The sequence below is a fragment of the Callorhinus ursinus genome, unplaced genomic scaffold (genome assembly GCF_003265705.2).
Source record: "Callorhinus ursinus isolate GAN/ISIS: 27379988/994484 unplaced genomic scaffold, GSC_fseal_2.0 scaffold48, whole genome shotgun sequence".
NCBI classification, from domain to species: domain Eukaryota; kingdom Metazoa; phylum Chordata; class Mammalia; order Carnivora; family Otariidae; genus Callorhinus; species Callorhinus ursinus.
In genome coordinates this window covers 9416316-9437436 of record NW_027397110.1, presented here as the reverse complement: position 1 = coordinate 9437436, position 21121 = coordinate 9416316, and the positions used below count along the sequence as shown (strand labels likewise).

The following is a 21121-nucleotide window of genomic DNA, read 5'->3' as shown; positions in this document are numbered from 1 at the left end:
GCTCCTGCCAGAGCTTCCCAGTCCCAGGGGAGAGAATTAGTCAAGGTCTGAGAGTGACAAGGGAGAGCAGTCCAACTTCATTCTTGCTTCTCTTTCCCTCTCCTTTTCCTTCCTGTGGGGGAAATAAAAAACACTTAACAAAAATTGGCTCAAAAATTCAGTGTGATTTCTTCAAAGGTGTCACTGGAATCTTGACAGATATTGAAAGGAAAAGTTTACAAAGGAACCAATAACAGCGACAGCAAATAACCAGAACAGAATGCTGAACACACTGCATGATCCCCTCATCTGTCTTCTAGGTACTGTTGGATGCCAGGCACTGGACTTGGCCCCGGGAAAACAAGATCACCCAGGGCAAGATTCCTTACGGCCAAATCTTCAATCTAGGGAGATGGACAAACAACTCTATGATTGAGTAGGCTAAGATCTGTGGAGCACGATCAGGAAAGCACAGGGCACATAATGGGTACCCTGAGTAAGCAAGTCAGATGCTTGATGCCTGAGCTGGTTTTTTTTTTTTTTAAAGATTTTATTTATTTATTTGACAGAGAGAGAGATAGCAAGAGCAGGAACACAAGCAGGGGGAGTGGGAGAGGGAGAAGCAGGCTCCCAGGGAGCCCGACGCAGGACTCGATCCCAGGACCCTGGGATCATGACCTGGGCTGAAGGCAGACGCTTAACGACTGAGCCACCCAGGTGCCCCTGAGCTGGGTTTTAAAGGTCAGCAAGGAGTTAGTAAGATTAAAGAGGTATTTGGAAGATAGTAAAGTCTGAGGGAACAACAATAACATTGGTAAATTAAACTGCGTTGGCTTAGATTTCTGAGAATCTCAGGTGGATGTCAGAAAGATTGTTTCTGGGCGCCTGGGTGGCTCAGTTGGTTAAGCAACTGCCTTCGGCTCAGGTCATGATCCTGGAGTCCCGGGATCGAGTCCCACATCGGGCTCCCTGCTCAGCAGGGAGTCTGCTTCTCCCTCTGACCCTCTTCCTTCTCGTGCTTTCTATCTCTCATTCTCTCTCTCAAATAAATAAATAAAATCTTTAAAAAAAAAAAAAAAAGATTGTTTCTGATAGATAATTGAGTCACCACTGATCCTGTAAGACTCCATGGCTCAAACAGGTGGGTCTTAAGCTAAACTGCGATTATCAAAAAATTGTGGTCTTCTCGATCAAAGGAAAATTAAAAGTGGAAGACTTAAGATTGGAAGGTTTCCTTGGGTAAATTTCTCACTCATTAAGTTGGTTTCTTCTTCTCTAAATGGAGACTATAACACCATCTATCTGTGATGAGATGGTTAGTTACCAACCCATCATCCACTCTCCCTTTTTCTTTAGCAATGGAACCAGTTTTTGTTTAAGATGGCAATGTGCCCAGAGTTTTTTTAAATTACATTTCCCAGACTCCTTTGAAACTAACATCACCATGTGACTAATATCTGACCCTTGAAATAAAGTGGCAATATTAAATGGTATTTCCAGGGAGGTTATTAAAAAGGGAGAGGGTAACAGGGATTGACTACAACTGAGCATGAGGGATCTTTCTGGGGTGATGAAAAAGTTCTAAACTGGATTGCAGCAATTCTTGCCAAACTCTGTAAATTTGCTAAAATTAATTGAAATGTATACTTAAAATGAGCAAATTTTATGGTAAATTACACCTCAATAATATTATAAAGTAGTAATAATTATTACAAAACATCATTTAAAATGGGTTTTTTGGGTTTTTTTAAAGGAATGTGTTTATTTTTACTTTTTTAAAAGATTTTATTTATTTATTTGACACAGAGAGAGCATGAGCAGCAGGGAGGACCAAGGGGAGAGGGAGAAGCAGGCTCCCCGCTGAGCAGGGAGCCCGATGTGGGGCTTGATCCCAGGACCCTGGGATTCTGACCTGAGCCAAAGGCAGACACTTAACTGATTGAGCCACCCAGGCACCCCAATAAATATAATCTTTAAAAAAAAAGAGGGTGGCTGGGTGATGGACATTGGGGAGGTATGTGTTGTGGTGAGTGCTGGGTGTTGTATAAGACTGATGATGACAGGGTGCATTGGGCTCCCTGCTCAGTGGGAAGCCTGCTTCTCCCTCTCGCATTCCCCCTGCTTGTGTTCCCACTGTTGCTGTCTCTCTCTCTGTCAAATAAATAAAAATCTTAAAAAAAAAAAAAAGGTTGATGAATCACAGACCTGTGCCCCTGAAACAAATAATACATTATATGTTAATAAAATATAAATTAAGAATTCTGATAGGGGCACCTGCGTGGCTCAGTCAGTTAAGCATCTGACTCTTGATGTCAGCTCAGGTCTTGATCCCAGGGTTGTGAGTTCAAGCCCTATGTTGTGCTCCACACCCAATGTGGAGCCTACTTAAAAAAAAAAAAAAATTCTGACAGTGTTCATATTTCCAGTTTTCCATGGTCTTTGTCAGAACAAACCTTAAAAGAAACACAGTCTCTCTCTCAAGACTTCCTCCAGATTTCTTGTTGGGAGATACCTCAATGAAGGTTGAAGGTGGGATGAACATGTGGTTTGCCTTCTTTTTATCTAATGCTTTTTGATCGATATTCTTGACCTCCCTGTGGAGAAATCACAAAGGCACCTATGGAAAAATACTGAAGAGTCAGCATGATCTTTTCACTCCTATTTTCATATGTAAAGAGAGACAAATATTTACAAACTTATTCATTCAAGAGCAACTGACTGAAGTAGAGAGCTGACTACATAGCAGCAACTCAGTCCCGAGCCCCTGCTGTGTGCTAGGGGGCATATCAGTCCTTGGGGACATAGAGAGGAATAAGATGTGGTCCCTGAATTCAAGGAACATGTACTCAGATTAGGAGGACAGGAGAAGAACTCAACAATCTGAAAGAGGGGCACCTGGGTGGCTCAGTCAGTTCAGCGTCTACCATGACCTAAGCCGAAGGCAGACGCCCCTAGCATTTGATTTCTATCCTGCGTAAAGCCAAGGACCCTCTTGGCTGGTCCTGGGGGAGCCTCCTCTGGATCCTCAGACTCAACCTGCCTGTATCAAAACCAATGGTTATTCCAACAATGGGCAACTTCTCCCAAGTCAAAGGAAGAAATTCTGTTGATACAACGTTCTTACTTTGGGATCTTCTGCCACAACTTTTTCTTAACCCTGGGGAGCCTGCTTCTGCTTGCAACAAAGAGGCAAAGAACAGCAGTAGATTGCATTTGTCCTTGTTATGATCACATTCTCTTTTCTTTTTTTAAAGATTTTATTTATTTGGGGCGCCTGGGTGGCTCGGTCGTTAAGCGTCTGCCTTCGGCTCAGGTCATGATCCCGGGGTTCTGGGATCGAGCCCAGGGCTCGATCGGGCTCTCTGCTCAGCGGGAAGCCTGCTTCTCCCTCTCACACTCCACCGCTTATGTTCCCTCTCTCGCTGTGTCTCCCTCTGTCAAATAAATAAAATCTCTTAAGATTTTATTTATTTATTTATTTGAGAGAGAGGAAGAGTGAGCAAGAGAGAACACAAGCAGGGGGAGGGGCAGAGGGAGAGGGAGAAGTGGGCTCCCCGCCAAGCAGGGAGCCCGATGCAGAGCTCGATCCCAGGACCCTGGGATCACAACCCGAGCTGAAGGCAGATGCCTAACCGACTGAGCCACCCAGGTGCCCCTGGACTGCTTTTTCTAAGGGGGACTGCTCCAGGTCTCCCCAGCTGCAGACTTTCAACTCCGAGTCCTATGCTGCTTTGGACCCTCCAGTTTCCATGGCATGGAGTCACAGGTATCATCTCTGACAGTCAGCATTTACTGAGTACTTCCTTTGAGCCCGGCATGGAGGCTAGACATCTCCATTCATCCACAACTACTCTGTGAGTACTATTAGTGTTCCTGTTTACAGACGGTATCCAAGCCTCGCACAGGCTAAGTGATGGACATAATTCAGATAGAGAGTGAGACAGAGCTTCGGTCTGGCCAACTGCAAAGCCAGTGCTCTTAACTGATATACTCTATTTAGGAAATAAGTTAGTACCTGAGGTCCCAAAGGAGTCCTAGCCCACCTGCAATTAATATTCCATATGGGCATTTGTCACCTTTTGTTCTTTTTTTTTTTTAAAGATTTTGTTTATTTATTTGACAGAGAGAGACACAGCGGGAGAGGGAACACAAGCAGGGGAGTGGGAGAGGGAGAAGCAGGCTTCCCGCCGAGCAGGGAGCCCGATGTGGGGCTCGATCCCAGGACCCTGAGACCATGACCTGAGCTGAAGGCAGACGCTTAATGACTGAGCCACCCAGGCGCCCCTGTCACCTTTTGTTCTTGTTATGGACACCATTAAAAAAAAAAAAGCTTCAAAAATATATAAAAGTAAAGAAAATTACATAATCAACACCATTTAGCCATTATCTAGCTTCAATAGTTACCAACACAGGATTAATCTTGAATCATCCATTACTCCCTTGCGCACACCCCCATCCCCACCCCAAATGGGTGATTTTCAAGCAAATCCTAGATACCATGTCATTTAATCCATAAACATTTCATTAGGTATCTCTTTTAGACATGACTCTTTCATTATTTACTTATTTATTTTTAAAGATTTTATTTATTCATTTGACAGAGAGAGAGAGAGCACAAGCAGGGGGAGCAGCAGGAGAGGGAGAGGGAGAAGCAGGCTCCCCGCTGAGCAGGGAGCCCGATGTGGGACTCGATCCCAGGATCCTGGGATCATGACCTGAGCCAAAGGTAGACGTTCAACGAATTGAGCCACCCAGGCGCTCCAGACATGACTCTTAAAAATACGGTAACTACAAAACCATTATAATCTACAAAGAAAAGGAATACACCAATATAAGGAGTTCCTTAATATGTTCCTTTGGAACATAGATACCAAAGAGTTCATAGACTCTAAATGTGCAGCTCAAGTTTTTGTGGACTGAGCACACCCATGTAACCAGCACCCAGATCAAGAAACGGAACATTGCCAGCTCCCCAGAAGCCCCCTTATCCGTACCCTACTCAAACCCTACTTCCCTGCGGGTAGCCCTGCCCTGATGTCTAACAGCACAGATGTGGGTTTGGGTTTTTTTCGATTATTTATTTGAGAGAGAGAGAGTGAGAGTGCAGGGGGTCGGGGGAGGGGCAGGGGAGAGGGAGAGAGAGAGAATCTCAAGCAGACTTCCCACTGAGCTTGGAGCCCGATGCAGGGCCCCATCCCAGGACGCTGAGATCATGCCCTGAGCCAAAATCAAGAGTCAGATGCTTTACCCACCGAGCTACCCAGGTGCCCCTATCAGCACAGATGTGTTCCAAGGACACCATTTTCTTTTGTAGACAAAATTTTGAGAATCACTCTGTTAACAGAAGGCAGGCTGAGCTTCTTGATAATGCCTTATCCAACAAAAAGTGGATATATTTATTTTTTTATTTTTTTTAAAGATTTTATTCATTTATTTGAGAGAGAGAGAATGAGAGAGAGAGCACATGAGAGGGGGGGAGGGTCAGAGGGAGAAGCAGACTCCCTGCCCAGCAGGGAGCCCGATGCAGGACTCCATCCAGTGACTCCAGGATCATGACCTGAGCCGAAGGCAGTCGCTTAACCAACTGAGCCACCCAGGCGCCCTAAAGTGGATATATTTAGCAATGAGATTGCTAACACATAATTATAGTTTGTACTGACTTAAAATACCTATACTATAATTCACCTGATAAGGATGCCTTTATTAAACACGGATGTCCTTATATATTTCTGAAATATATACGCTGTAGACTTAATCTTGATTAAATTTAATATTAGTTCTAAATTATTTTTGCCTTGCTCATGCCATAGCTAGGTATAACTATGGAGGCTAAGTTCTGGCCAATGGAATGAAAATGGAAGTTTCACTTGTGACTCACAAGAGGTATGCATTTCTTTTTTTTTTTTTTTAAGATTTTATTTTTTTTTTTTGGGGAGGGGGAGAGAATTAAAGATAGAGAGCACGAGAGGGAAAAGGGTCAGAGGGAGAAGCAGACTCCCTGCTGAGTAGGGAGCCCGATGTGGGACTCGATCCCGGGACTCCAGGATCATAACCTGAGCCGAAGGCAGTCACTTAACCAACTGAGCCACCCAGGCGCCCAAGAGGTATGCATTTCTTTGGACTTCATCTTCCTTTCTTTTTTCTTTTTTAAGATTTTTATTTATTTGACAGAAACACAGCAAGAGAGGGAACACAAGCAGAGGGAGAGGGAGAAGCAGGCTTCCTGCCGAGCAGGGAGCCCGATGTGGGGCTTGATCTCAGGACCCTGGGATCATGACCTGAGCTGAAGGTAGACGCTTAACGAGTAAGCCACCCAGGCCCCTTCATCTTCCTTTCTATTGGCTGGAATAGGGACCTGATGGCTGGAGCTTGACCAGCTATCTTAGACCATGAGGCTGAATCATGGGTGAAGGATTATGGAGAAATAAGACAAAAGGGGCTTGGGTCCCTGACACTGTGACCTGCCATATCTGTTGGACTCCTTTTTAAATAATAAAAATAGATTTGTATCTTGTTTTAGCCACTATTTTGAGTTCTTCTGTCACTCGAAGCTAAACCTAATTCTAAGTGATAGAATTACCTACTATGGGCTTGGTCCTATAAACAGGCTTTATGTGCCTTATTTTACTTGATTGATACAACTCTCCAAAGTAGGAAATATTATCTTCATTTAACCAACAAAGAAATGGAAGCTCAGCGATATATGTGACTGGTCCAATGTCACAGAGCCAGTAAGTAAAAAAACCCTAAGCCTCTGCCATTCCAAGGATCCCACCTTCCAAGAATTGCTACAACTTTTGGGAGAGACAGACATTACAAAACATCTATGTTATAAACAGAATATAATACCTGGTGCATAGAAGTTGCTGAAAATATTTGTTGGAACAATGAGTGAAATAGAGAAGAAACAAAGCATAATGAACCACAGTAACAGAGGCAGAAACAAAGAGCCCTAAAGAACAATTCCTGCAAGGGCGCCTGGGTGGCTCAGTCGGGTAAGGGTAAGCATCCACGGTTCGCTCAGGTCATGATCTCAGGGTCCTGGGATTAGGCTCCCCGCGTCAGGCTCCCCGCGTCAGGCTCCCCGCTCAGTGGAGCCCGCTTCTCCCTCTCCCTCTGCCCTTCCCCCTGCTTATGCTCTTTCTCTCTCCCAAATAAATAAATTAAAAAAAGAAAAAGAAAAAGAACGGTTCCTGGGTCCTCTCCCTTCCCCAGTCCTGACCCTCTCCTCCCTCCCCTGCATCTCTCTGACCTCTCCCGCTTCACACAGGCTTGGGTCTTCCACTTTACATTGAAATGGCCCTGTTACTCACCATCCAATCTTGCCTTTTTTAGTGCAGGATTTTGCTCCTTCTGCTTTCTAGTAGTCTCATTCACCCATGGGGAGCCACAGCTTCCCCCCAGTGTTCCAGGCTCTGGTGTCTGGCCTCAGCCCTGTTAAGACCATTCTCTACCAACTCACCAAACCTGTCTCAGCCCCAGGCTTCTGCATCTGGCACCCCTGCTGCTGACCCTTACTTCCCTTTGCCCTTTCTTCCCTCAGCTTCATGGTTGGTGTGCCTTTACGTGCAGGCTCTCCTTTCCTTCTGGCCACTCTTTCTCCTTGGCCCCATGTGTCCTCCCCACATATGTGGTGGCCCTCTAAGTTTCTGTCCTTGACCTTCACTTCGGTAAATGGCATTAAATAACTGTGCTTCTTACACACACTATTTTATACCCTGATTTTTTTTGTTTTGGTCCAATAATATGTTGTGACCACCCCTCCTTATAAAATAAGAATACTAGATCAACATGGCCATTTTTCTTGGCTGCAGAGCATGCACGTACAAGAGCTTATTAAACCAATCATCTTTTTTTTAACATTTAAAAAAAATATTTTATTTATTTATTTGAGAGAGAGAGAATGAGAGATAGAGAGCACGAGAGGGAAGAGGGTCAGAGGGAGAAGCAGACTCCCTGCTGAGCAGGGAGCCCGATGAGGGACTTGATCCCAGGACTCCGGGATCATGACCTGAGCCAGAGGCAGTCGCTTAACCAACTGAGCCACCCAGGTGCTCCTCACTTTTTGATGAACTTTTAGGCTACACTGCATTTTTGTGGGGCTTGTTTTTGTGTGTGTGTATATCATCGTTTGAAAATAACTCAACTGTATCACTTTGCAAAACAAAGCAGCTACCTATGTATTTATTGTTTCCTTTCTCTCTCCTGTGATGGCAGATGCCAATGGCTGTCTAGCCAACAGCAATTCCCCTTTCCTCCCCTGCTAACCGAATCCAGTGCTAGTTTGGGTAATGAAGTGCCCAGCCAGTTCTGCTCTGGTCCAGGCACGGAAATCTCATTTCTCTTTGCCAGATATTTCCCAAGCTCCTTTTGCAGCCCGGATGTCCATGTGAGAGAGTTACGGGAGCAGGCAGAGAAGACATGAGAGAGATGAGGAGCAAAGGAAGAAGGTGAGCTCTTCTCTAGAGAAAAAAAGTGCCAGCTAATAAAGGGAGAAGGGATGATGGAAGTAGAAAATCACGATTTTGCAACCCCAACTATAATCATTGGTTCAGGCAAAGACCATCAGAGGGATGCTAAAACCGCTGGGCAAAGGTTTGGGGACAGCAGATGCATTCAGTCTCAGAGAATCACACCACTTATTACAGACTAACTACATAAAACAGGGGTCTTACAGTAGAGAGGTCTGGCAGAGACCACCTGTCTGGCTGACCTGACACTGAGTGTCTCCTGACGCAGCGCAGTTGTGTACACACAACGTCATCTGTGAGGTGTCCTTGGCAAAGGGATCTTCCCTGAAACTTATCAAGCATCTAGTAGCACCCCAATGTCCAGTTTATGAGAAATATAGGGTATTTTGAAATAAGTTAAATGATACCCTGAAGAAATAATCAGAAAAATCCAGAATGTGGCTTAAGCGTTTCAAAAAAGTCTATGTGATTAAAAAAAAATTAATAATGTGATCATTGCTTCAGGGCATAATAACAAAGGTGGGGGCAGGGCACTGTTATCGATGAAAAGACACCAAAGAGATATAACAACAAAATCTAATTCCCAATCCTTGATTGGATCCTGGGGCAGCAAGTAAAACCAAAAAGGATATTTTGGGCACCACGGGGAAGTATGAATTTGACCTAATTACTAGGGAGAGAAAGAAAATGTGGCAAAATGTGGATAATTGGTAAACGCAGTGCAGGCATATGGTGTTCACTGCACCATCCTTTCAACATTTCTGGAAGGTCTGAAAATTTTCTAAATAAAATAAAAATATTGAAAAAGTCAGAAGGCACAGGAAAATATCCATAATATGCTAAGTAGGAAAACAAAGTCTAAAAACCAGATTGACGTTATGTCTCTACTACTTTTGTTTAAAGATACACCTCCATGGGCCCAGGAGTAAAGACTGGAAGGATTTATAGAAAAATGTTGGCAATGTATGCCTCCAGGTGCTCTTCCAGGTTGGTTTGTTTGTTTTCATTGAACATAAATGTTTTTGTAGTTAGAAAAGAATAACTTTAAAAGAAAGATCTGGTCTCTGTTATTGTGGAGTTTACATTCCGACCACAAGAAAAGTGCTTAAGATAGTCCCAGGGCCAGGCCCCCAATTAAAAATTGTCATGTGCAGGGGCGCCAGGGTGGTGCAGTCCATTAAGTGTCCAACTCTTGGTTTCGGCTCAGGTCCTGATCTCAGGGTCGTGAGACCCGCCCAAATCATCCGGCTCCACACAGCAGGGAGTCTGTTCAAGATTCTCTCTCCCCCTCTCCCTCTGCACCTCCTGCTCCTGCTCTCTCTCTCAAAATAAATACAACTTTAAAATGCATGTAAAGGGGGGCACCTGGGTGGCTCAGTCGTTAAGCATCTGCCTTCGGCTCAGGTCATGATCCCAGGGTCCTGTGATCGAGCCCCTCATCCGGCTCCCTGCTCCGTGGGAAACCTGCTTCTCCCTCTCCCACTCCCCCTGCTTGTGTTCCCTCTCTCGCTCTCTCTCTCTGTCAAATAAATAAAAATCTTTAAATAAATAAATAAATAAAATGCATGTAAAGGGGCGCCTGGGAGGCTCAGTCGTTAAGCGTCTGCCTTCGGCTCAGGTCATGATCCCAGGGTGCTGGGATCGAGCTCCGCATCGGGCTCCCCGCTCAGCGGGAAGCCTGCTTCTCCCTCTCCCACTCCCCCTGCTTGTGTTCCCTCTCTCACTGTGTCTCTCTCTGTCAAATAAATAAATAAAATCTTTAAATAAATAAATAAATAATAAAATGCATGTAAAAATGAAACTATCATGTGCAGGGGCGCCAGGTCAGCCTGGTCAGTGGAGCGTGCAACTTTTTTTTTTAAAGATTTTATTTATTTATTTATTCATAAGAGACAGAGAGAGAGAGAGAGAAGCAGAGGGAGAAGCAGGGTCCCAAGGAGCAGGGAGCCCGATGCGGGACTCGATCCCAGGACCCTAGGATCATGACCTGAGCCGAAGGCAGACGCCCAACCATCTGAACCACCCAGGCGCCCCAAGAAGCATGCAACTCTTGATCTTGAGATTGTGAGTTCGAGCCCCACACTAGGTTTAGAGATTACGTAAAAATCTTTTTAAAAAAATTTTTTTTAATTGTCATGTGCAACAATAGACAGACTCAGCTCAGACAACTCAAACAATGCCCCTTCCCTAATGCCCCTTAAATACCTGAGGAAGTTTTCTTGCAGTCCCTTTAGGTACTCATCGAAATAATTCCGTTCATTCCAGTGGAGCCAGCTCAGTTGGCGGAGGTTATCCCTCCGCTTCTTCATGTTGCTCAGGGTCAGGTTGATGACCTCAGCATACGTCAGGACGGACTCAGTGGCATCAGCCGTCAAGGAAAAGCCCACACTCTCAGTTGGTATTGACTCTGAGCATTACCAGCAGAACAGCCTACTGCATGGGGCGGTGGGGGAGGGAGATGGCAGAGTGGGGGAAATGACCTCTTTCTGGACCAGATCACTGAAATCTGGGCAGGAAAGGACTCCTGCTCTCTGGCCATGGCCTACTGGGGAAGGCAAGGGGCTATCCTCCCCAATGGCCAGGCCATTCCCGGTCTTTTAACAAAGCCCTTTTCTCCTCCTGCTGATGGAAGGGCTAGGAAATGCTCTTTTCAGACTGCTGTCTAAAATTCTCACTCCGGGGTGCCTGGGTGGCTCAGTTGGTTAAGCGACTGCCTTCGGCTCAGGTCGTGATCCTGGAGTCCCGTGATCGAGTCCCGCATCGGGCTCCCTGCTCAGCGGGGAGCCTGCTTCTCCCTCTGACCCTCTTCCCTCTTGTGCTATCCTTCATTCTCTCTCTCTCAAATAAATAAATAAAATCTTTAAAAAAAAATAAAAAAATAAATAAAATTCTCACTCCACTTACCATGGGAAGCACTTCGTAATGTATAGAATTGTCATATCACTGTGTCGTACACCTGAAACTAATAAGTTGTGAGTATATACTTCAATAAAAAAAAACTATACTTCAATAAAAAAAATAAGCAAATAAATACAATTCTTACTCCATTATTACAGTGGTGAAGAGGAATGGATTTCTTTTTTTTTTTTTAAGATTTTATTTATTTATTTGAGAGAGAGAGAATGAGAGAGAGAGAGCACAAGAGGGAAGAGGGTCAGAGGGAGAAGCAGACTCCTCGCTGAGCAGGGAGCCCGATGTGGGACTCGATCCCGGGACTCCAGGATCATGACCTGAGCCAAAGGCAGTTGCTTGACCAACTGAGCCACCCAGGCGCCCAGAGGAATGGATTTCAACTGTCAGTCTCAAGCCTCATTCCCAATATCATGGAAGTTGATAAAAGATATTGAGCTCCGAGGTTAAGCTATGCACATGAGATCTTAAGGTCAGTCGGTTGCTGAGCTGGACTCAAATCTGGAGCTGTGTATTCCCAACCCAGGCTCCTTCCACTACACTACACAGTCTACAGAGCAGTGAGGTGTATACGGGAAAGTGCTTTATATACCGATAAAGTGCTATGAAATGTGAGCTGTTAGGCATATAAATAAGTTTGGGGATATGAGCTCTATAGACAAGTGCTACCTAGTTCATTTGGGAAGCTCCTCCAGGTGGGGAGCTATGTGCAGACAGGTAACGTTTCAAGCACTTGTTACTTGTCAGGCTCTACGCCAAGCCTCTATTGTTACTGTGCCTGAACTCAGTGTAAACAGCCCTAGAAGGCAGCTGTTGCTATCCCATTTTGCAGATGAAAAAAATGAAGCTCAGAGAGAAGCTGAAATTTGTCTAAGATCACTCAGCTGGTCAACAGTTGAGTTGGTTCCTGAGTCCAGGAGGACGTGATTCCATGTTCTGACCCCCTACAGTAAAGTGCTAGGACTTAGGACACCAACATGTCCCATTTGTTTTCTTAAGATCTGAGTTGGTTGCCAAATCTTTAAAATAAATGGCAACAGGGCCAGAGATCTGCTGATGGATCTGGAGGAGGGCTGTGTGTGTGTGAGGAGGATGGTAGAAGAAACACATGTCTGGACCCCAAATCCTGATCAATACATACTCTGGGGTCAGTGAGCATCTGGGAGTCATTACTGAGCTGCAAAATATGTTCGAGTACCTAGTTAGCATTCTCTCTGGTAGACAGGAAGAGATTTTGCACCCAGGGGAATTTGACTTGCCCAAGATCCCACGCAGCCAGTTCATGAGGCCGACTTGGAACTAAAACGCACAAGATTCTGAGCCTTAGGCTCATATCAATGGCTACCCTTGATGGGCACGCACTATGTGCCAGGCACTGGGTTAAGGGCTGGGTACCTTTCCACACCCTTGCTTCTGGGAGGAGGAAGCAGAGGCCTGGAATAATATGTGCCCTGCCCATGGTGGAAAGGATATGGGATGCTCTTGGTTCTTTCCCTCCTGACTATCAACACGTCTTTGCCACACCGCTGCAGACAGGCATAATTCTGGAGGAAGTACACAATCAGAGGGCTCTTCCCATAAAGGTTGAAGAAGTTTGGAATCAGCTCAGGGCTTTTGCAGGCTGGGTGAGACTGAGTAGGAAAGAGAGTGGAAAAAATTACATATTGTCATTGTTACAGCATGGATTAAGAAATGTAAAGGTAATAATGTTCTTTGTCCAGTAACTCCAACTTTAGGATACTACCCTAAAGAAATTACCCAAATTAAAGAAAAAAGATTTAAGTACTAAGATGCTTGCTGCAGAGATACTGACTATAGCAAAAGATTAGAATAACCTGAATGTTCAAGAAGATACAGATATTTCTATACCAAGGAATAGTTATGCTGCTATTAAAATGTTTATGAAGAGGGCGCCTGGGTGGCTCAGTTGGTTAAGCGACTGCCTTCAGCTCAGGTCATGATCCTGGAGTCCTGGGATCGAGTCCCACATCGGACTCCCTGCTCAGCAGGGAGTCTGCTTCTCCCTCTGACCCTCTTCCCTCTTGTGCTCTCTATATCTCATTCTCTCTCTCTCAGATAAATAAATAAAATCTTTAAAAAAAATAAATAAAATGTTTATGAAGAGTTGGTCCTAAGAGATAGCTTCAGATCTAATAGATTTAAAAATTGAGATGCAGGGGCACCTGGGTGGCTCAGTCAGTTAGGCATCTGCCTTCGGCTCTGATCATGATCTCAGGGGCCCAGGATTGAGCCCCATGTCTGCCTCCCCGCTGAGCAATGAGTCTGCTTCTCTCTCTGACCCTCCTCCCCCTCATGCTCTCTCTCTCAAATAAATAAATAAAATCTTAAAAAAAAAAAATAGGGCACCTGAGTGGCTCCGTCAGTTAAGTGTCTTTCTTCTGCTCAGGTCATGATCCCGGAGTCCTGGGATAGAGGCCCGCATCGGGCTCCCCGCTCAGCAGAGAGCCTGCTTCTCCCTCTGCCCCTCCCCCCACTCCTCTCTCACTCTCTCTCTCAAATAAATAAATAAAATCTTAAAAAAAAAGAAAAAATTGAGATGCAAAGTCGGGTAGATAGCATTATATATTCTTTATGAAAGAAATCAGTTAAAAAGAAAGTTAGGAGGGGCGCCTGGGTGGCTCAGTCATTAAGCGTCTGCCTTCTGCTCGGGTCATGATCCCAGGGTCCTGGGATCAAGCCCCGCATCGGGCTCCCTGCTGGGCGGGAGGCCTGCTTCTCCCTCTCCCACTCCCCCTGCTTGTGTTTCCTCTCTCACTGTGTCTCTTTTGTCAAATAAATAAAGAAAATCTTTAAAAAAAGAAAAGAAAAGAAAGAAAGGAGACTGGAAACATAGTTACCAAAATGTTAATGATTCATTCAGCAAATATTTGTTGGGTCACTATCATGTATAAACACCGTTCTAGGTGCTAGAGATTTAACCGAGAAGAGGACAAATTCCAGCCCTCATGGAGCATGCATTACACTGAGACAAAGATAATAAACAATTCAACAAATAAAGGAATAGTGTGACATTATGGAATAATAGGTGCTTAAATAAGAATCAAGCAGGGTGGGGCGCCTGGGTGGCTCAGTTGGTTAAGCGACTGCCTTCGGCTCAGGTCATGATCCCAGGGTCCTGGGATCGAGCCCCCGCATCGGGCTCCCTGCTCGGTGGGAAGCCTGCTTCTCCCTTTCCCACTCCCCCTGCTTGTGTTCCTTCTCTTGCTATCTCTCTCTCTGTCAAATAAATAAATAAAATCTTCAAAAAAAAAAAAAAATCACGCAGGGCAAGGGGTGGGGAGTTGTGGGAAGGGAGACCGGGGAGGAGAGGAACACTTTCCATGGGGTGGTCAGGGAGGGCCATGAGAAGGTAAGGAATGAGGATCTTTTCTAAGTGTGATGGAAGCTACTGGAAGGTTTGAACTGGGGTTCAACAGAATTGGATTAATTTCTCTCCCACTTCCTTTGACTGGTGTGTAGAGAAAGCGGCCGTGAAGAGTGGTCAAGAGGTCTCTGCAGGGGTGGCGGCTGCTGGGCTGGGACTGAGCTGAGCAGTTGCAGAGAGGGTTAGAAGTGATGGAATTGGCAATCTGCTGTGAAAGCAGAATCGGCAGGATTTGCTGGAGGACTTGACGTTGAGTGTGAGGAAAGAAGTCAAGGATGACTCTAAAGATGTAGGTGCCAGTTGTTCGGGTGGGAGGGTCCAGGAAGGAACAGGTTAGTGGGGCAGGAAAATCAAAAAGTCCGCTTCGGTCATGGTATAGTTGAGGGAAGTATCGCAGGAAAGAGAAGGGGCTGGGGCCAAGAGTGACTTGTTTTCCTTGCTTATTATTCCTCTGCCTTTTTCCAACAGTGTCAATAATGAGTATGTACTACTTTTGTATTTAAAGAAACAATACATTTTAAAGAAGCAGATATAATTTAACTAAAAAAGTCTGCCCTGTGAATAAGGGCTGTGGCAACACCTGAGTGCACTCTTCTCTAGTACTTTCCATTTTAATTGCTTCATGAGATTTTTTTTTTCTATCTATAGCACAGTCTCTTAAACCTCATCACTTTGACATGTTGGGCCAGATAATTCTTTGTGGCAGGAGCTGTCCTGCGCATAGTAGGATGTTGATCAGCATCCCTGGTCTCTAGATGCTAGTAGGACTCTCTCCTCCTTCACCCCCAGTTGTGATGACCTGAATTGTCTCTAGGTGTGGCCAAGTCTCCTAGTGGGCAAACTCACCTGCAGTGGAGAACTACTATTTAACAGCAAGATCCCACTGGGTTCACAAAAACTTGAGGCTAGTAAGGAACCTACAGACCACTTAGCCTAATGATTCCTGAAACTCTACCGCCAAACTGGGGGCCAATCTGTGTTCACCGGTCTCCAGTGAAATGCGGGCAACAAGGAAAAAAAATATTGCAATAAATCTGACATAGAGTATGATTATTCACTTTAAGGCCTTTCTTTTATTCTGAGATTACCTTTTCTCCTTTTTTGTGTTAAGTACTTCTTCTTCTTGAAAGATTGAAACAATGGTGATGGTAGATAGCAGTCATTTTGCTTTAATGAATTTTAGTTAAAAATTTTTTTTCAAAGTCTAGAAAATTCCAAAGTGAATCCAGGATCCACTAATTTAGTTCTACATTTATCCTAGAGTTGTTCTTTTGGCTGCCCAGAATCCATCCTCCTTTCCTGACAGGCCCTGATTCTTGTGCTTGGGGGAGTTTACCTGCCCTCTACTGCATTTGGGTTTGAGGGGACTGTGAAGTCAAAAGTCCTGCTCCCCCATGAGGGCACTGGAGGGGTCCTCAGAGGCCTTCACAGGCTCTGCCAGGGCCTGCCTCCACCTACCCAGCTAGAGCCAGGGCTCATGGAATCAGCTTTAGTCAGTCAAAACTCCTGCTCCTGGGATTTTGAATCTTGAGTGGGGTAAAATATAGACTGAAAACACATGGGGGTTCACCCATCCCAGCATGTCACCTTGAAGAGATGGTTCGAGGGTTGAAACTGCCATGATTCTTCTCCTCGTGCCTGGACTCAATTTCAGACTTTCTAGCTACTCAGTGTTCTTCCAGTTTTTGTTCAAGTTGGCCGAGGACAGAGTGGGAAACGTTCAGAGGAGAATCTCTCTTTAGTGCTTTGGAAGAAGGTGGGGGAAAAAAGATACTTCTTTGACAATTCCTTAAACAGGCCTGGTTTAGTGAAAATGAAGAGCAGGAACACATTAAAACTGTGAAGGGATCCAAAGGCGGTCCTGGGTCAGCAGTGAGCCCCTATCTAGCTTCAGTCCATCCTCGGATGTTGCTGCTTTGCATAATGTGGTAACAGTTAAAGGTGTGGATGAAGCAACCATCATTGACATTCTGAGGAACAATGCACAGTCCTTGACAGATCAAAGTAGCATATCTCCAAGAAAAAGGAAAGCCCCTGGTTGAAGCTCTGAAGAAAGCCCTTTCTGGTCACCTCGAGGAAGTTGTTTTGGCTCTATTAAAAACTCCAGCCCAGTTCGATGCTGATGAACTTCATGATGCCACAAAGGGCCTTGGAACTGATGCAGACACTCTGGATGAAATGTGGGGCTCGATCCCAGGACCCTGGGATCATGACCTGAGCCGAAGGCAGACGCTTAACAACTGAGCCACCCAGGTGCCCCTGTTTTCCCCATTTTATAGAATAAGGTCAGAAAAGTTAAACAACCCGCTTAAGTAACACAGCTGATGAGATGCAGCACAGAGATTTGAACCCATGTCTGTCTGTCTTTTTTATCATGTCCTGCTACTTCTCAAAATTTCATTCCTAAATACTGAGGGGAAATAGGCAGCGGTAAAATATGGAGAAATGAGAAGGTTCAAGAACTCTGAAGGTGCCATTGATGTAAACGACCATCTGCAGAGTTGTTTTTTTTTTAAGATTTTATTTATTTATGTATTTATTTATTTATTTGAGAGAAAGAATGAGATAAAGAGAGAGAGGCACATGAGGGTCACAGGGAGAAGCAGACTCCCCGCTGAGCAGGAAGCCTGACGCGGAACTCGATCCTGGGACTCCAGGATCATGACCTGAGGTGAAGGCAGTTGCTTAGCCGACTGAGCCACCCAGGCGCCCTGACCATCTGCAGAGTTTTGTGGGGAAGTGTTAGGGGAGGGGAGGAGGGGAGGAGAAGAGGAGAGAACACACATCAATCCAGGGCCTTTCAAGTCCTGGGGACTTTGCTAATGGCAAAGCTCAGAGATGAAAAGCTCAGGCTCAGAGTCAGACAGATCTGCATGCAAGTCTTGGCTTTATCTATTTATTTGCTTTGTGAATTTGGACAATGCTCTGAGCATCACTTCCCTCACTAATAAACTAAAGAAGAGCGGGAGTAATTATCTCAGAGAACTGTGAAAGTAAAAAAATATACTGCACATACAGATTTGGTTTAATATCTGACATATAGTAAGTGTTCATTCCATGAACACTATCATTACCTCAGGTAAGCCTCATAAGAACACCATGACCTAGGAACTGTCATCCCCATTTTCTAGAGTAGAAAACTGAGGCTCAGTGCTCTCTTTCCATTATGCCAAGGCTCCTGACTTCCAAGCAGGTAACTTAAATCCCTGGAGAAATCCAGATGAAACGCTCACTCAACTAACTGGTACCTACCTCACCCAGGAATTACCCTTGGGAGATTTCCTGACTGTATCACCCTAGTCTATAATCAGAAATACCCCAGTTCTTACCCTGACATCTTCACAGTGCTGGCTTTTCTCACCAGATCTCCTAGCCCCTCTTAAATCATCTCTACTATTAAATTTCCAATCATGTGCTCACCTGCTTGGGAAGCATATTCTCAAGTTCTCTTGCTTCTGATTTCCTCTTGACTAGTTTTGTAGCTTTCCTCAAGACCAGAGTCTGATCATGATGCTCTGTCAATGCAATGTTAACAAGAAGAGGATCATTAGAGCTTTTCAGCTGTGATGAGAAAGCGTGTATTGCAGAAGACGTGGTATATATGTACAATGGAATACTACTCAGCCATCAAAAAAGTGAAATCTTGCCATTTACAACGACATGAATGGAACTAGAGGGTATTGTGCTAAGCGAAATAAGTCAATCAGAGAAAGACAATTATCATATGATCTCACTGATATGTGGGATTTAAGAAACAGAGGGAGGATCATAGGGGAAGAGAGGAAAAAAATAAAACAAGAAGAAATCAGAGAGGGAGACAAACCATAAGAGACTCTTAATATAGGAAACAAACTGAGGGTTGCTGGAGGAGAAAGGGGTGGGGGGATGTGGTAATTGGGTGATGGACGTTAAGGAGGGCACATGATGTAATGACCACTGGGTATTATATAAGACTGATGAATCACTGACCTCTACCTCTGAAACTAATATCATATGTTAATTAATTGAATTGTAACTTAAAAAATTAAAAAAAAAGAAATTATCCAATTTGTGTGGTATTTTCTGATACCACATGTGTGGTTCTTCTATACCAATTCTCCAATTCTCTGATATAAACTGGGTCTCCAACAATTCAGCTGAGTTCCAAATCTACCTAGAGTTAGCCTCAGATCTGACAAGTTAAAGAACTCAGTCTGACAAAACTGTCTCCACTTCAGGCACCAGTCTCAAATGGGATGCCCAGTTACCCACATTTCTATCCAGTCTATTACAAATTTCAGGGTTCATATGACGCACTCTCAAGTTTGATAATTCACTAGGATGACTCACAGAACGCAGGAAAGTGCTATATTTACTATTACAGATTTATTATAAAAAATGCAGCTCAGAGGGATGCCTGGGTGGCTCAGTTGGTTAAGTATCTGCCTTTGGCTCAGGTCATGATCCCGGTGGGGTCCTGGGATCGAGCCCCACGTCAGGCTCCCTGCTCCATAGGGAGCCTGCTTCTCCCTCACCCTCTGCCACTCCCCCTGCTTGTGCTCTCTCTCTCTCTCTCTCTCTCTCTCAAATAAATAAATAAAATCTTTTTTAAAAAAGGCAGCTCAGAAAGATGGAAGAGATACATAGGACAAGGTATGGGTGTGGAAGCTCTATACCTTCTTCAGCATACCACATTCCCAGGACACTGATGTGCCCAGCAACCTGGAAGTTCACCAAACAACACTGTTCAAGAGTTTTTATAACTCAATCTCCAGTCCTTCTCTTTTCCCTGGAGGCTGGAGAGGGTGGGGCTGAAAGTTCCCATCCTCTACTCATGTTTGGTCTTTCTGGTAATGAGAGCCCATCCTGAAGCCCACTGGAGCCCCAACCTGAGTCATTTTATTAGCATAAACTCAGGTGTGGTTGAAAAGACGTTCATTATGAATAACAAAAGACACTCCCATCACTTGGGAAACTCTAAGGGTTTTAGGAACTCTGTGTCAGGAACTGGGGATAAAGACCAGACCTGTTTTTTATTATACCACACGTTCTGAACAATGTGGAGACAAAAGACTGGAAAAAATGAACAGGGCCTCAGGGACCTATGGGACAATATCAACAGGTGTAACATCTGTGTCATCAAAGTCCATAAAGGAAGGACGAAGAGTATGGTACAAAAAAAATTATTCCAAGAAATAATGTCTGAAAACTTTTCCAAATTTGGCAAAAGACAGAAATGTACAGGTTCAAGAAGCTCTACAAACCCCAAACAAGTTAAATCGAAAGAAACCCACGCCCATACACATTGTAATCAACCAGCTGAAAGACCAAGACAAAGAAAGTATCTTGAGGGCAGCCAGAGAAAAATGCATTACACAAAAGGGAGACTGTGTAAATGCCTGGATCTTCCCATCAGACCATTAAGGCCAGATGGCTGTGGAACAATTTAAAGGGCTGAAAGAAAAGAACTGGCGACCCAGAATATCCAGAAAAAACATCCTTCAAGAATGAAGGTGAAGGGAAGCCTGGGTGGCTCAGTCGGTTAAGCGTCTGCCTTCGGCTCAGGTCATGATCCCAGGGCCCTGGGATGGAGATACCCTTGGGGCAGGGAGCTTGCTTCTCCCTCTGCTTGTGCTCACTCTCTCTCTCTGACAAATAAATAAATTTTAAAAAATAATAAAACCTGGGTGCCTGGGTGGCTCAGTTGGTTGGGCGACTGCCTTCGGCTCAGGTCGTGATCCTGGAGTTCCGGGATCGAGTCCCGCATCGGGCTCCCTGCTCAGCAGGGAGTCTGCTCCTCCCTCTGACCCTCTTCCCTCTCGTTCTCTCTCTCTCTCTCAAATAAATAAATAAAATCTTTAAAAATAATAATAATAATAAAACCTTTAAAAAAAAGAATTATGGTGAAATAAAGACATTCTCAGATGAAAGAAAACAAAGGGGATTCACTGCCAACAGGCCTATTGTAAGCGCTTTTGTTTTTTGGGTTTTTTTTTCACATAGAAGGAAAATGGTACCAAAGGAAAACTTGGAACTTCAAGAATAATGAAAAAAATGGGTGCCTGGCTGGCTCAATTGGTAGAGCATGTGACTCCTGATCTCAGGGTTTTGAGTTTGAGCCCCACATTGGGGGTAGAGATTACTTAAAAATAAAAATCTTAAGGAAAAAAAAAGACGAATGGGAAAAAAACAAATTATAAATATCTGGTTACATACAATAAATATATAATATACATAGTAAATATATAACACATATTATATATATATATATGGTTATATACAGTATATATAATAGACTATTTCTCTCCTCTCCTCTGTGTATGATGATCACTCTGGAGGATAGTTTGGCAGTTCCTCAAAATGTCATCATATGACCTGGCAACTGCACCCCTTGGTT

At 44.4% G+C, this 21121-nt stretch overlaps 1 protein-coding gene across 1 annotated transcript in view; it reads right to left on the bottom strand.

Moving 5' to 3' along the window:
* Positions 1 to 21121, bottom strand: part of FAM227A (family with sequence similarity 227 member A) — a 59801-nt gene continuing 38680 nt past the window's right edge. The window contains exons 12-16 of the mRNA XM_025881556.2: positions 18166 to 18260; positions 12834 to 12991; positions 10656 to 10808; positions 2433 to 2573; positions 1 to 112 (exon numbers count right to left, since the gene is read on the bottom strand). Coding sequence (XP_025737341.2) covers positions 37 to 112; positions 2433 to 2573; positions 10656 to 10808; positions 12834 to 12991; positions 18166 to 18260 — 623 coding nt within the window. The 3' untranslated portion in view covers positions 1 to 36. The remainder of the gene's footprint in view (positions 113 to 2432; positions 2574 to 10655; positions 10809 to 12833; positions 12992 to 18165; positions 18261 to 21121) is intronic.